This window comes from Limulus polyphemus, unplaced genomic scaffold (genome assembly GCF_000517525.1).
Source record: "Limulus polyphemus unplaced genomic scaffold, Limulus_polyphemus-2.1.2 Scaffold330, whole genome shotgun sequence".
Lineage (NCBI taxonomy): Eukaryota > Metazoa > Arthropoda > Merostomata > Xiphosura > Limulidae > Limulus > Limulus polyphemus.
In genome coordinates this window covers 196,923-214,808 of record NW_013665940.1, presented here as the reverse complement: position 1 = coordinate 214,808, position 17,886 = coordinate 196,923, and the positions used below count along the sequence as shown (strand labels likewise).

Sequence of the window (17,886 nt, the reverse complement as noted above, 5' to 3'; positions counted from 1 at the left end):
AATAGGAATATTACCTTTAATAATATGTAGGCCTAATTATTTTATTCAATATATAGAAGAGGAAAATTACCTTTAATAATATGTAGACCTAATTATTTTATTCAATATGTGAATAGGAATATTACCTTTAATAATATGTAGGCCTAATTATTTTATTCAATATATAGAAGAGGAAAATTACCTTTAATAATATGTAGACCTAATTATTTTATTCAATATGTAGAAGAGGAAAATTACCTTTAATAATATGTAGACTTAATTATTTTATTCAATATGTAGAAGAGGAATATTACATTTAATAATATGTAGACCTAATTATTTTATTCAATATGTGGACAGGATATATTGAGGAAGAAAACAACATATGTTTTAGTTATATTATATACCTGGTAAAATACATGAAAATAAGTATTATATAACACTGGTAACAATGTTCTTGACTTAAATAACAGGATAACCCGTTACTCGCTTTACTTAATGTATGTAAGGTTTTTCATAAAAGAAATGAAGTTATGTTATATACTTGATAAAATACATAAAAAAGAGCTAATAATTAACATTATTAAGTAGTAACAGTGTTCTTGACTTAAATAACAGGATAACCTGAAGTTATGTTATATATTTGATAAAATACATAAAAAAAGAGCTAATAATTAACATTATTAAGTAGTAACAGTGTTTTTGACTTGACTGAGATGATAACCCATCACCCGCTTTACTTAAAGTAAGTAATGTTTTTCTTTAAAATAATGTGAGGAATTTTACAATGTAAGAAAACGGTTTTGTTGTAAATTAACAGGCATGTGTGAACTACAACACGATTGCTATAACGATATATAAACACGAGTTTTGTGTGTTTTCTAACAGCACAAATGAAGTGTGGTTTTTCAATTCCAAATTGTGTTTATTTAAATACATTGTCGTATGTTATAGTCACAATTTCATTATGTGTATGGAGATTCTATAGGATCTAACAAATGTATGCTGTATTTTGTTAGCCAGAAATGATCAACTTGAACTTTCAACTATCTGACTCAAGTTATATTGTTTGTAACACAGGTGTTTACGCAACGTAAAGTTTGGAAGCAGTTTCATCCAAAATGTTAGTTCTGTCAACTACTCACTATTCATTAGGAAGCACATAACGTGTTGTTTGTTGTTCAAAAAACAAATGCACAAAGGAGCAATAACATAATGTGTATGGTAAAATACAAATTCACTGTGTAATTCTGCTTAAAACTCAATTTCGAGTTTGATTGAAATGATTTTTATACAAAGTATTTGTTCTGAAATTTAATCAAAATTTCATTAAAAGCAGGGCCAGGGATATTTATATATAAACGATCTAGTAATATGATATATATATATAACATGGCTTTATGTAAGTAAGAAAACATAAGTTTTAAGCTATGTGTTTTACAGATGTAGCCCTGTTTTTAATGATCCCCAAGATGGCTGTGTAAGGAGTATTAGATAAAACAAACCTATGAATCACTGCTACTCGCTTGAGAAAATAATCAAAAAGACGTTCATGTTATTTAACCCTTAGATTGTAGAAGTCATGTTCTCTATCTGGATGCTGTTTAACCTTTTAGAAATTCAGATTTTTGAATTTTTGTCTACTGTTTCAAATAAATTTGAGAAAGCGTGCAGACTTTTTTTTTTGTAAATATTCTTCATTAACAAACTCTTGAAAATTACGTTTTAAGAAAATTCAGTTACATCGATGTATTTATTTACATGGTGAAGCAAAAGTAACTTGCCTCAAGCCTTTAGAAAGAATATTTTTTTTAAATTGTGATGTACTAAAAACTAACCAATGAAAATTAAAATAATTATGAAAAGACATGTTAATCAATGGCTGGAAAACGAGATTAACAATTAATATTTTAATGTCATATTATAATATTGAACAAAATTTTGGGAACAAGCTACTTTTGCCTCACCTATATACGTGCAGAAATAAATATATATACTATACACACACTTGCGTTATAGGTCTTCTATATTCGGAAGATTCTTTGTTAATCTCAAAGTATGATTCTTGGTATTTCTTGGTGAAATATTTCTGATTTTTTGCGTAACATAACCTAGCATTAAGTAGTATCACTAGTCCTAATATTTCAACTAACTGATTATAAGAGTATCAAAATTACATTAGAACAAAAGTATAGAATTATAGAAGTTTGGAGAGAACAGACAAGTTACGAAAACCAATGATTTTACCTTTTATCAATAATATAAATCAAATATATTTAATAATTTTAATTAAAATATCTTTTTTTTAGTTCATTTACAGTTAAATAAGAAAACAACATACTGGTAATTTGCTTTATTTCATTAATTTCAGAAGTAAAGTATGTGATATTTCCTCAAGCAACACGATAATCCAACATCTGTTTCGTTAACAATTCAAACTCAGCCTTTACTTTTCAAGATGAAATTTATTTTCAACATGGAAAAGTACAAATATTGCAGTACAATCAAAATTACGCTGAAAACGACAACGGCCATCAAGTCCCCTTACCAAGATATATATATATATATATATATCACATTCTATTAAACAACGTATCATGATAACTTTTCCAATCGCTGTTTTAATTTTTAACTCTTTAAATTTTTTAAACTCTCTCCATAGAACAGTCAAAACACAAATTGTGACTTGCAAGCAATACATACTTGAAAACTTGAAGAAATCCCGTGGGAAAATTTGGCCATTCCAGTTAAGTAGGCGGAAAGTTCTCAAACTGTTCTCTTCTATACCGGTAGATGGCGTTGCGCTATATTGTTGGTAAGTAACTCAAAGAAGACGAAAGTTATGGGAGACATATGCAAACTTCAGTAGTAACACCAAGAAACATCAAAATGTCTCTCAAATACTATTAAAGATTAAATTAATAACATTAAAATTACTATACGATAAAACAGTTCATATACGAGGTAAAAGCCTACTCTATCGCAAGAGGAGCTTGTTGAATAACGCTAAAATATTTTCAGTTGACAAAAAATTAACACGATATAATTACTGAAACGCTACAAGAGTACACATCACAACTGAACACCAATATACCGCAAAGCAACACACATTGACAATTATCACAAAAACCTAGTCTAGGTGTAATTAAATACATTGTAATGGCTAATTAAGTAGGCTACAGTTGTACGCATAATCCTGATTTGCCATTCTTTCATTATGCCACTATAGAAAACTTTTTTTATTCTCAGAGTCTCGGCGTCATGGGACTTAAGTATATGGAATGCGATCATGCAAGTATGCTCCACAGCATCTTTAACTAGAATGGCCGATGTGAAAACGTTGACTAGAAAAAATCATACTGACAGGGGGAGATAAGATGTCAAAATTCACTAAAAACTTAATACACCATGAATAGGACTCAATTATTTTAAAAATGAACTCATAAATGGCAGATTATTGAGAAGGAAGGAACCTCGGTTTGGCTTGACTTTTACAAATTTCAGGCCTTTTGATTAACTGATTTAACTTGAAGCAGTTGTACAGCGTAATATGACTTCTTCAACCATTCGGAATGAAATAATTGGAGAAAACCGCTCTCTGTCAACAATAGTTATCTAGATTATAATATCACCGCAGTTTAAGTTCCATCAACTGGTTTTACATACTATAGCACCAATGCAAAAAACTGTGACGCATAACTAAAATGTGTCACTGTTACTTGTATTTCAATTTTCTTCGTCTGTATGTATATATGAGAGAGAGGTTGGGGGAATTTGATAACGATGAAAAAGAGGTAAGAAAGTTCAGAACGAATTTTTCAAGACTGATATACCTTGAACTTCATTTTACATTAGTGTTAATATGTGAACTATATCCAGTATTCAGGACAACGTTGATATTTTATACTTGATGCAAGGGTTTAAAGTGATATAAACCTTACAGAGGGTTTTATCACGTTAAATAGTCTGCTAACGTTTAACGATGGAACTTGCTTTTCGAGCACGTTAAAATGGCGTATCAATCCATATTTTGTTCTCACGATTCTCCACGCTTTAAAACCACCCCTCAAGAAATATCGGGCGATCTTTCATTATTTTTTTTTCTATAATCTAACATTTACAACTACGAAATTGCTCTCTCGTACAATTGGTACAATGTATTATTTGAGTTCCCTAATATGACAATATTTGATGCTCTTAGAACCACTCTCTTTCTGAGCTTTTTACTATCCCTACCGTTATCCGGTACAATACTTTAACAAAAATTGGTAAATAATTCTAAAAGAAAACTGCTGCTAGAGAGGAGAGAGGTTTTCTCCCATAGATGTAATGATAAACTGATCTGTGTAACAGCCTCATTTTCTCAAGCTACACCGCCAGGTTTCTCCAGGAATTATTTCTGCCAATAACACTCAGAAACATTTTATTGCATCAAAAAATCTTAGTTATCTAAAAAAATTCAAAAATGGAATGATTCATAAAATCACAGGAATAAACCAACATAAACCACTTGGGGAGAGGGGCTTTTAAAGTAACCCTCTCTAGTGGCGTTAGATGGTAGGTAATTAAAACATTGCCCAACGAATTGTGGAATGAATCTAGTCAAGACTGAATCTACTCTAATATTAAAATTCGAATTTGTATCGAAATTTATCAAAGTCTGAACTGGAATTTAAAGTAATTTCACAAATAGAAGTATAGTTTATCAACTAGAAGCTGAAAACAGTTTTTCACATATTATGCAAAAAGGATCACTATCTGTAAAGAAATTATGAAGAGAATGGCATAGAAATAAAAAAATCGGAGAGATTTTCTCTAAGCAAACAATTTATGTCATATTGATCGAGAATAGATATGGAAGTTTAAAGAAAATTTATAAAAACTTAAGTGAAAATTCAATTTACTTGAACTTAACACTACACCACTATATCATTTCCAATGCATACTTCGGGCTACATAGGCCTTCACTGTTAACATATACCTCATAGGCAAGAACAATTTTTTATCAAAATTCCACAATTTAACGATGGCTTCTGTACAATATAATTCACGACGCATGGATTTTACTTGTTTGTATGCTTCGCATTTATACTAGTATGTACTATATTCAAATATCCCTAACTGATCAAATATATTACCAAATATCTTCGTTGGACGCAACATATGAAACACACGCGCCCCCTACTGGAAGAACCAATTTATTAAACATACGAGTGAGTATTTTGTTATGAGTATCATCAAACTGTAGCGTGATCCAAATACTTCTGCCAAGAGCCTTGCTCTAATCAAAGATTTTTATGAATGCTTTATAAAAATATACTTCTCTTGTAGAAGTTAAGATAGTGGCTGTGGTATTGGCTTAAGATTTGTTTTTCATTCAACGGTTTGGTGTATGGTAAACAGGAATGCATTATGCTCATTCTAAACATATTCTCCCCCCCCCCTTCTTTGACAACATGCACCCAAATAAATTTGACACAAAAGAAGTAATACATGCAGATTGTTAGACATTTTTATCCACAGGAACGTATTTGGGTAAGGTATAAAAAGAATTTCCACATATCAAAGTGAACAAGAAGTAAAATAGCCAAATCAGTAATTGTAACTGAAGACTGTTTAATTGAAATAAAAAATAAAGGGGTTACAAAATATTGAACGAGTAATTTAAAGGCTTTGAAAATAAATAAAAACACATGCAATACAAAACAAAATGACAGCAAAAACTATAAAAATTGAAATAAACAAAAAAGGTGCAACACTTTTTACCTTTACTCTCTACTTTAAATAAACCTTGTTTTACCATCGAAGCTAAGGAAACAGAGTGCCAATACGATAAACAGTAATAAATACCGATGGGATAGCCAACAACTGTTGGATTATTTTCTACGACCAAAACATATGTAAAATATGTTAAAGTGAATAAATACTTACGACATAAAAACTACGTGTCTGGCATTGGCTTTTTTTCTTTGGCTTACTCTGACTAGATTTTTTGTTTTTCCTTGAATATGAATTGAGATCATCCTAATTTCCAAAAAAATAGTAAGTGGACGACAAAGTAAAGCCACTCGGTGGTTACATTACAATTTTGATATCCATTCCAGATGCCCACACATAAGCCTCTCAAAGCCTAATAAAGCATTCAACAAACTTATTAATAAACGTCTTTTCTAAGAATAGCACACGCTAATATGTGCTTTATTACAAGTTTCTCATTAATATATTATTTTCGCGAAATTCCTCCTCGGTTTGTAAACTTGATTTCAGAAATTTTGTTATAGAAAATGTTAACCATTAAATACAACCGATGACTAGGATTTATGAGTAGTCAATAGGCGATTCGTAGAGGTTATAAATATCTCAATACAGTTTTTATATCCCCATCCTCCTTCTGAAAAGTTTTCAGAATTAGAGAAGAGGAGTTAAGAAGTTCTAAGTATCCATCAAGATAACCTCTTCCTCACCTCACACAGTTGGATTATCCAAAGCGTAAAGGAGGATAGAGGATTTTATGCTTTGCATTTATTAGTCTTGAAGGATACTTGAAGCACCCTGTTACCGAGGGTGTAGCCGTTTAGACTTTGAATGGCCACCAGAGCTTCATCGTAATTGGTCATGGTAACAAAACCAAAACCCTTGCACTTGTTAGTCTGCAGATCTCTGATCACCTTCACGCTTTGAACTGCACCAAAAGGGCCGAAAAGTTGCCACAAAAGGTTTTCCTCTGTGTCTGGAGATAGGTTGTAGACAAACATACACCATCCAGACCCATTCACAGCATTGCCTGCCAACAGCGGATTAGCAGCCAAAAGGTCACCAGCAATGGGAGAGTACCTATAAAAAAACACGGTAAGATACGATCTCAACCAAACTGTTCCATCATTGCTATTACGTTCTTACCAACAAAATATCTATAAGTGAAATTTTTTTCTTACAAAATACGACATATATATAGTCTAGTTGTCTGAAACAAGCCAATTTAAGCATTTACCTTTTCATTAACATTTAGGAGTTAAGAGGATCATAATTCCTGACAGCATTACTTCGCCATGAAAAATGACTTCCTGCTCTATGGAATAGGTTAATATTTTACACAAAATGCACTTTATTTTTCAATAAATCCTAAGTAATCTTGTAAAGGGATGTTAGTATAGGAAATGTACCAATATTAGCTTACTGTGACACTTTACTCTCTCCAATTATTTTTATGATTTTACTTGCAATTTTTACTATAAATAATTTCTTAAGAGAGAAAAGATAAACTAAGAAGTATTTTTATGTAATATATATAACTAACTATAATGGAATGTCAGATCTTAAATAATAATAAAATCAAAACATTTTTTATTAATCCATTAACACCAATTCTTCTTTACACATATTCGTTAGAAAATTCTGAGTGTTAATAGATATACGGGGTGTTCACAAAATCCTGTTCCGGTTTTAAAAGATTATTATAACAAAAACAAAAGAGCTAGCATTATACAGTTTTTAGCACATTTTTTCTTAACTAATGAAGTTTCTTTTTATTTATGGATTGTAATCGGAGTGTCCAGTTGCTAATGATTGAAGTTTGAACAAAGATGGCGACTATAAAGGAGAACGCTCAATGTGCGCACTTTATACATGTAAAGATGCAGTCTCTTGTGCAGGACTTTGTATACCATTAATCTTGGTAGCTGGAATTCACTTGACGCACAACGATTAGGCTTTCTAGGGCTGCGTTGGAACGTCTCCTGGACAGTAGCAACAGTTTCTTCAGAAACACTTGGATGTCCACTTGCAGACAGGTCAATCACACTTCCTGTCTCCCGAAACTCGTGAAACCACCTCCTAATGCTGGGTTTGGAGGGAGGATCCTTGCTGGGTTTGGAGGGAGAATCCTTGCTGGGTTTGGAGGGAGAATGCTTGGTGGGTTTGGAGGGAGGATCCTTGCTGGGTTTGTAGGGAGAATGCTTGCTGGGTTTGGAGGGAGGATCCTTGCCATATCGAAGACGGTAATTCCGTTAAATAGTTGTCATTAATCTCGCCTCTGCAAACCAGATCGCACATTGAGCTTTCTCCTGTGTAGTCGCCATTTTCATTCAAACTTCAATCATTAACAACTGGAAACTTCGATTTCAATCTGTATATAAAAATAATAATAATAAAAATACTTCATTAGTTAATCAACAAGGTGCTAAAAACTGCAGGATTGTAACTCTTTTGGTTTTGTTCTAATAAACTTTTAAAACCTTAACAGGACTTTGTAGACATCCTGTATATACCTTGTTAATAATGTAGCCACAGAAAGCAAACGTGGAAAAGCTTGTGGTGTTATTACCATACTAAAAACTATTTTTATTATTTATTATTTGTGAGGATGAATGTTTGATGGCAATATTTTCATTCGTAGAAATGGTATGTAGAATAAATTGTAGATATACATATCTGCAGAAGATTATGAATACCTAAATGAGTCAATACTGGTAAAAGAGCTAATACACAAGATCATACACAAAAGGTGCAAAGACTTAAAAAAAAGACCCATAAATCGAGCGCTTTCGAATAGTTGAAGAAGAATAGTCTTTTTGTTCAATTAAATGAATCACTAATAGTTACTTAGAGATGTAAATAAAATAATGTAGGGCAAACGTATTAGAGGAATGTCTGCCAAAATGTAGTGCAGAGAGAATGGTGAGGTAAATGGTAAGAAGTGACTAAGTGTCGTCGTGGATCAAAATGTCACATTTTTTGGTGTACACTATATACCTGAAGATCAAATTATGGTCCCCTCTGATTTATCTGAACATAAAATAAAGCAAAACTACTATTATCAATCTTTACACTAATATTTCTAGTAGAAGTCAAATAGCATTACAGGAATACTAACGTAACTGAAGCCTAATCAGTTTGTAGTTATTACGACTATTACTTTTCTATGTAAGGATGATAAAACATTAATCCCGTACAGAGATCCTTTTGTTAAAGTTGAAGTGTTGAACAGACTGAAATAAGTTATAAGACAACCACTTGACGTGCGTTTTCACGGATTTTAATAAAAGGGAATGAATAAACTGTTGATCAATTGTTTCATAACACAGAGTGTTAAACAGGCACGGTGGTAAGTCGATTGCACGCAAACAAACGTTGTTACTGCTCAAAAAGGATGCCAGATTATCATTTGATTTAGAGAGTGGCTTCTCTTGGTGTTGCAGTTTCTACTGTTATATGTTACATAGATTAGGGCAGTTAGCATAACAGATAATGGTAAACAGTTCCCTGCAACTTAGAGCAGATCACTTACATAAAGAATAACCTTTGGTTTTCTTGATAAATATTTTTCTTATGAGAATCCACATGAAAGTTTTCATACAGATATTTTCTCCTTATAATCTGACTTTTATGACTGGAGTGTAGTACAATTACGACAAAGAAAATACAAGAACAGACATATTGAAGTTACTGTCATCACTTTAACAGACAACTGTTTGTGTTAATTGTTGTTCCAGTTTTCCACTTGTGATTTTAAGGCAAGCAAGCAAAAAATAGTCGACAACATGGTTCCAATATATGTGTTCTCAAGACAGTTTTATTATTTTATATACAGTATCTGTATGGAGACATTTTCCCTTACACTTCAGCAATATTACTAATTTTAATTTTGTAACCCTATTAACCAAGTGGGAAATTGTAATTTAACCTAAGATCCATGTAGCTAACTCAATATTCATTTGAGTACAAACTGTTTGGATATATTTATGGAAGAAAAAAAAAGGAGGTGAGGAACGTTATCAGTATGTCCTTTCTAACGAACGACAATGAATCGTTGGAAAGAGTTCAGAGGAGGGTTACTAAGATAATACCTGGAATGGAAAGGTTGTCACCAGGTGAAGTTAAGATCCCAGAAATCATTTTCTCTTGAAAAAGAGAAGATCTAATTGAGGCATTTCAGATTGTTGAGGGAATTGATAGTGTTGGTGCATCTTTTGTTTCATATTTAATGTTGAGTATGGTAAGACTAGGGGACATAAATATATGTTTTGGCAGTGTAGATGTCATCTGTTGTATTTCATATGTCTTTCAAATACCACACATGTCCTCACGGTGGGACAGTAGTAATTTTATGGAATTACAACACTAAAATCCTGGATTCGATTCCTCGCGGTGAACACAGAGATATACCACTGTGGCTTTTCTCTAAAACAAACAAGCATATCACATAGCCATTGATAACGATGGTGAACGCTTTGACTTGCAATGTTAGGTCAGTCCTGCGTCCATACAAATACAACTTAATTATTGTTGTTGTGGTATTACAGCTTGTTTTTCTTTCATTTTGTTGAGAGGTCATTACGGCCCACCCTCTATTTGCAAAAAAATAATAATTAATTCTTATTAATATCCTGATCAGTAGATATGATAATGTGGATATTGGGTGGTGTATACAATGATTTCAACATGGGTTTGTGTTGAAAAAAATACGTATACGGTTGCTCAAATTATTAATTATTAAGTTAATTATTCAAGATGGGTGGCTAATATGCAAGCAGCAATGATGAAATCAATTTAATTGCTCTAACCTAATTATATTAGCGTAAAAAAAAGTATTATCATATTACTTAACTCTCTCACTTCCGGTATGGCAGTAAAGCGAATATGTGTTTTCAAATAAGACCGCGTACAGTAATTATAATGTGTGTTTAAATTATGTTTACGTTGTCGTTGTATTCACCTCTATTGTTGATACCAATATAACGGTCTTGGTGAGGAAAATTCACTTTAGCTGACAAACAAACGTGATAAATGTTATTGCGTTGAATGCACACACGCACGCACACACAAAACAAAACATTCATCAATCCAAATGTAATCCTGGATTGAATAAGAAGTTTCTTACTTGATACAGAAGTTACTTAATTGAATAGGAAGATTACTACTTCATAGAGAAATTTGAGTTTATTGCTTCATAAAAAAGTTACTGGACTGAATGGGGAGCTTACCACTTCATACAGAAGTTATTGGACTGAATAGGAAGTTTATTACTTCATACAGAAGTTACTGGACTGAATGGGAAGCTTACCACTTCATGCAGAAGTTATTGGACTGAATAGGAAGTTTATTACTTCAAACAGAAGTTACTTGACTGATAAGGAAGATTATTACTTCATACAGAAGTTGATGCCTGCATCTTAACAGATTACTATTTGTACCGAAAGTTTATCAAGGTTTTGCACATGTGTATTTTATGGTTAAAAATCAGCAATTTAAATATGTTACTACCACAGCTCTCTGCTACAAAAATACCTGTTTCACTCCTCATTACTATTACGTGAATCTAATATACAAAGGAAAAGGAATTACTGTTATAAATATTTCTCTTTGGTGAAAGAACAAATTCGTAAAGCAGATATTGATAATAGTTTTGATGTACTGGCTTACGGTAAAATAACACAAATGTAATAAATATTTGCTTTTGGTATATGGTTTGAAATAACAGATTTGTAGAAACAAAGATTTACTACAGTAATAATGGTTTCTGTATGTTATGGTGTGAAACTACTGATATCTTGTAAAATAAACGCAACTGTAATAAAGGCTGTATGGTGTGAAACTACATGCAGGCTGCCAGTGAGTACAAATATTTGCTACTATAATAACAGTTTCTTTCAAAGCTGCGATGAAGTTATTATGTTTTATGTTAAATCAAACACTCGGCTTTGTAATAATTGATTTTATGGCGTGAAATCACGCGTTTCTTATAAAAACATTGAAAAAGTAAAACATCCGCTACAAAAATGAAACGTTCATTATACTGCTTGGGTGTGAAACTATGGGTTTGTTATAAGCAGAAAACAAAATTTAAATCACTTGATTACGGGTTTATAGTCATTACTAGTGTGTGAAACTATATAATTTGGGTAACAAAACAAACAAAAGGCAAAGGTTACACAGCACTCCGCTGCTGTAGTCACGGTTTCGCTCCACGACTCCACAGGTTTCTTAGCCGTGTACTTCTTACAACGTCAACTTACGAAACAATGATCCGTGGCAGGTAAGGGTTATGTTTTCTATAGTTATATTTTTAAGTATAAAAGGTATCGATATGTACAACACAAGTCAATATAAAGTAATGTGAATTTTGGAACATAAACCGCAACTGAACAACGTCTAGGAGGCGCTAGGTAACCGTACCTGGAGATCGGCGACAGGGGTATGTACCTGAAGCGGTTGGCCGGGTGGTGAATTGGGCCCGGGAACCGGCGCTGCGGTGACAGGTAAGCTGCTAGCGGCGTTATGGCCTTAGCGTTGTTGCTGGGATTGTTGGCGAACTTCACGGTTATCGGCTCGGTTGCGCCCTCCGGGATCGTGTTGTGCAACTGTTTGATTGCACGTTCTGCTTCGATTCTTTGATCAAAGCGAACAAATCCAACTCCCTTTGACAGTCCTAGCAAACATGAATAAGGATTCCGATTGAAATTAAACCATGTAATTAAATTACCAATACAGTTGAGACGCGACACAGTAGCCGATGATGTAATTACAAAATTATACAATATAATACTGATGTTCACAAAGTTGCAATTTTATGACAAATTGGAATATATTCGTAATACATATTGTCTAAAAGGATAGAAAATATATGTTAAGATTACTAACAGGTAAAGGCCGGACACGTAAAACCACTGTTATAGAGAGGCTGAAAAAACAGTTAGCTAAAAGTAAACATTTTGAATATGTGATATAATTCTTGTTTGACAGTGACAAGGAAGTGATATTTAAAACACTGGACATCGAGCGTTTCTACCTTTCCAAATGGTTCTTCCATCAGCAGGCAAAACGCGTAAACTTTTTTGTTGTTTATTTCTGGCAACTTGTGATAAGTACAAAAAAAAACTATTGTATCAACATAGTTGTAACATACCTGAAGACCAAGCAATAAAAAATAGACGACATACAGTAACATTATGTAAGATACAAGATATCTCATTTAACAGTTCGTAGTGAACTAGTTGTGGATATTTTATAAAGAAGGAGAAAAATAAGCTAACGATTTAAAGCTCAGACAACGTATAATTAGGCCGAATTTTTCCTTTAAAAAATCAGAAATGAGTTTACGCACTGGTGCGTTCTCATATTCGATATTTATAGTAGCCCAAATTCTGGAAAAGAAGGTTAAGATAAAACTACTTGAAAAATTAAAAATCGACCAAACTTTTTAATGTACTTTGATTGTTAATATTTCTAAAAGCAAAAGAGATTCCATTGGTAGAGAAAGGGTGAAGATTAGGCCAAGTTAAGTCTTATATAGCTGATTGGGTCCTTTGTAAATTTAAATCAATATGAAACAGTTGGGTCCTTTATTAATCTAAATGGATATGAACCAGTTGGGTCCTTTATTAATCTAAATGGATATGAACCGGTTGGGTCCTTTATTAATCTAACTGGATATGAACCGGTTGGGTCCTTTATTAATCTAAATGGATATGAACAAGTTGGGTCCTTTATTAATCTAAATGGATATGAACCGGTTGGGTCCTTTATTAATCTAAATGGATATGAACCAGTTGGGTCCTTTATTAATCTAAATGGATATGAACCAGTTGGGTCCTTTATTAATCTAAATGGATATGAACCGGTTGGGTCCTTTATTAATCTAAATGGATATGAACCAGTTGGGTCCTCTATTAATATAAATGGATATGAACCGGTTGGGTCCTTTATTAATCTAAATGGATATGAACCGGTTGGGTCCTTTATTAATCTAAATGGATATAAACCAGTTGGGTCCTTTATTAATTCAAATTCATATGATTCATTAGAAGTACTTATTTCCAAAGAAACATCCGATAGGAAAGAGTTAAAATACGTACTGTAAATGTCAATTAATTTATAAATATATCACATTGGATGAATATATACATAATAATATTCCCAGTAAACAAAAACAAGAGAGTGGAATGTAAAGAAAGACGTTTGGATGAACAATATTATGTAACTAATAACCGATAAAGTAAACAAAAGCATTATCAAAGGTGAAATTGAAATAATATTAAAAGCTTTCTTTTACTTTACTTTTACACAATATTACATCTTGATACAGCAGCCGTTTTACATTTTTTGGAATATTTTAACTGTAGATAATATCAACACATAGTTGAAATCATGATTCAGAATTGCTACTTACTCTGGCCATATTATATAAGGTTAAATGATACATAAAACCATTGCACAGATGTCGTAAGTAACGTTACAATCCAAACGTCCATTACAGTAAAAATACATCTTAAAATTCTTCAAGAAGAATATGAGATTATTTAAAAAACAAAGTTTGAAATATCTGGACTCAGAACACGATCAGCAAACGAAAACACATAAGGAATTATTTAAATTATTGTAGCGTACAATGTTGTGACTGAAAACAGTCTCGTCCAACTCATTGTTGAAGTTATAAACATTCTGAGCTACACAGATAATTTTATTAAATTTACGAACCAAACATATCAAATTATTATAGAGAACTTTTATCATGGAGAATATCAACTACCTGGGATATTAATACCTGTGATGTTATCACAAAGAATGCGTGACGTAATGATCCGGCCAAATGGATGGAACAAGTTTTCCAGCTCTTGCTGGGTCATTGACTTAGGCAGCCCACTAACATAGAGGTTGGCGCCTTTAATGGCTTCACTGCTAGGCCTCGCGTAGGACACCTGAGAAATGAAATATCACTATAAGTATAAATCTGAATATTGATAAAGAAGGGATAATAACTCTGCCTATGTTTGTAATCTAAGTCTACAAGTCAACCTTAATGTTGGTTCACTATAGTGGTAAGTATGAATAATATATTCCAAACGTCCTTACTTTCAGGAAAATATGTTCGAGTATACAGTTATTTAAAGTCTTTAAAACATTTTGAGTTGTTGACAGACTGACGCTGACGTAAGTCCAAAAGCTTAAATTAAAGCAAATTAGAGTTAAACATATTACTTTATAAGAAATATGTTATCGATATTTTAGTTGCAACTAAAAAATACGTCGTTCTCATTTTCAAGAAAGTGCATATTGTGCATATTGTGCATTAATGCAAAACCACCATACATACATTTACCATCTCTGGAAAATGGCATATTCTGAATACGATAAGATTTGAAACAATCTCTCTCCAACTGTCACCTCTCAGGAATGTAAAACTCTGAATATTATGATCTTCCTGTCACTTATTATAAATAAAGTATAAATAAGTTAAAATATATATATTTTTCTTTGAATTTTCTTACAAATTATACACTAAAACAGTTTCAAATAAATTACTTAACACTTCTAATTCTGTAAAAAAGGTATGATAGGGACACAATTAGATCTGAGCAATAATGTTCTTTTTTCCAATACCCACGAATGCTTGTTTGGACATCGTAAATCCTAAAAATGCTTTATTAACAATTCACTATTCTAAAAGTATTTTCTTCTCTTAAACTAATTTCCATGAGCAATGTCGTATTTCATAAGTCAACGAGATATTGTAGACTCAAAACACCCAATAAACCTAAGTACAAGATTCAAAACTACTAGCTATGCGACTGTCGAGTTTTATATCATGTTCAAACATCAAATCCAGGAAGGCATAAACCTGACGAAAGCCAACCTAAGGTCCTATAGAAGAAATGACAGAGAATCTAACGGGAGCCAACCTAAGGTCCTATAGAAGAAATGACAGAGAATCTAACGGGAGCCAACCTAAGGTCCTATTGAAGAAACAGCAGAGAACCTAACAGTAGCCAACTTAAAATCCTATAAAAGAAATGACCGAGAACCTAGCTGGAGCCAACCTAAGGTCCTTGAAGAGGATATGACTGATAACTTAACCAGAACCAACCAAAGGTCCTATAGAAGAGTTATCTGAGGACCTAACAAGAAGTTCTTTGAGTCCCATAGAGAAGTTAGCTAAAAACCTATCAAGAGTTAGCTGAGAACCTAACAACAGCCAGCTTCGAATCTAATAAAAGAGTTAGCTGAGAACCAAACAAGTTAGCTCTGAATCCTATCAAAGAGTTAGCTGTGAACCTATCAGGTCAGCTTTGAATCCTACCGAAGAGTTAGCTGTGAACCTATCAAGTCAGCTTTGAATCATAGAGGAGAGTTAGCTAAGAACCTTACAAGTCTCAGCTTTGAATCTAATAAAAAAGTTAGGTGAGGATCTAACGAGAGTCAACGTGAGGTTCTCGAATAAAAGTTTTTGACATGGAGCCCGTTGTTAAAATCGTTATTTACCTATTAGAAGTTATATAATTAGAAGTGACTGAGAGAGAGGTTTTAAACACATGCAGAAATCCAGTACTCTCAGTAGTGTATATAATGTTACAGGTTATAAAAACAATAATTTAAAAGTCATATGGTGATAATAAGTCCTTCATATGCATTAGATGTAAGAATACAAATAACTACATTAAGAAATAACATTCATGTACGTATAGATTTACTATATCCAGATAACTTACTCGAATTCTAAGCGAAATTATGGTTAACAAAATAACATGACATAACTAACTTCATCAATAGCTGAAAGGGAGATTTTTTTACATGATCACTTTGATATTTTAGCTTCAGACCATATTTTCCATTTATTTCTGAATAATTCACACCATTAAACTTTTCACTACTGTTTAACAATTAGATTCACCTTCTTACATCAAAATACGAAAAAAAATCAAAAGTTTTATGAAAAAGGGACTCTTTATAAGACACCCAGAAACCCCATAAATCAAATACACCACCTAACTTTGTCCGATGTTACCCATAAGTTGTGTTAACATTGTTAGTTGGAGAACTGACGGTGAAAGAAGAAAGAAAACAAAACCAGAACCAACGTTTGATATTTAACAATGCTAATAAATAAATCAGTGATTATCTGACTTACATAAAATAACCTGGAACAGTATTTTATTGTTAAGTTTACATTTTTGCAAAACAACATATGTTTTGAAAGTACAAAAATCAACTTTTTTTTGTACATCTCTTGGAAAACACTGACATTAATAACACAAATAAAATTCGGCGAAAAGATGACAGATCTAGTATAGTTCTGTTGTCTAGTACGATATAGGTTAAACCTCGCTTTAATGTCACACCCATATGTTCTGCTCGAGGAGCTCGCGCTTTACCACTGTTAGCAAAGAGAAATGAGTTTCGTGCAGTTTGCGAGACAACTTAGAATTCGCCCTTTTTCTGTTGTTATTGTTGTCCTTGTTCTTTTTGTTTTTTGCTACAACAAGAAATGTAGTTTGAGCATGCTGGTAAGACATGAATGAAGAACAAAAAAGTATTAGTTACCAGTTTGGGATAAGAAATAGTGGTTCATGATTGTTGTGAAATTAAGTACTGCACCTTTAATGTCTGTTACGTATTGAGAATTTGAAATAATCCAAAGCCGCGTTAAATAACTTAACTTTCAATAGTTGAAATATACCCTGGATTTAGTGTTTAGAAATATGGCGATATTTTATTTAATTTACACTATTTGCCAACAAGATTGATTTACGCCGTTTTTGTTTTTGATACAAATACGTTTTAATATATATACAACAGTATAATTTACAATGGCAATTATTACGATTAATTATTACAAACCAAGTTTACAGAAATTTCACTAACTTACAAATAACCTAAAATCGTCTTCCTAGTTCAAAGTCTCCTTGATATCCAGTGAATTAACTTGAAGTCGATGTTATCGGAAGCTAGCTAGCTTTGTCAGACACTGAACTATTGGACTGTCGAAGTAGGATAATATTTTCATAAAACTACTAATGTCCGATGAGAAACCAGCAATATTTTTGGAAATATACTAACGTTTGATGAGAATTCACTGACGTTCGACATTTATAGCTGTTCCTGACCAAATGCCGTATATTTCCCGGTTGGTAA

At 32.5% G+C, this 17,886-nt stretch overlaps 1 protein-coding gene across 4 annotated transcripts in view; it reads right to left on the bottom strand.

Annotated features, from left to right (window-relative positions):
• Positions 1–2,464: 2,464 nt before the first annotated feature.
• Positions 2,465–17,886, bottom strand: part of LOC106457429 (ELAV-like protein 4) — a 66,586-nt gene continuing 51,164 nt past the window's right edge. Inside the window, exons 4-6 of one of the 4 annotated variants that reach the window (XM_022383357.1) lie at positions 14,507–14,675; positions 12,154–12,406; positions 2,465–6,813 (exon numbers count right to left, since the gene is read on the bottom strand). In XM_022383357.1, the coding sequence (XP_022239065.1) occupies positions 6,489–6,813; positions 12,154–12,406; positions 14,507–14,675 (747 nt within the window). In that variant the 3' untranslated portion in view covers positions 2,465–6,488. The remainder of the gene's footprint in view (positions 6,814–12,153; positions 12,407–14,506; positions 14,676–17,886) is intronic. The other 3 variants (XM_022383359.1, XM_022383358.1, XM_022383360.1) reach the window with 3 other exon arrangements.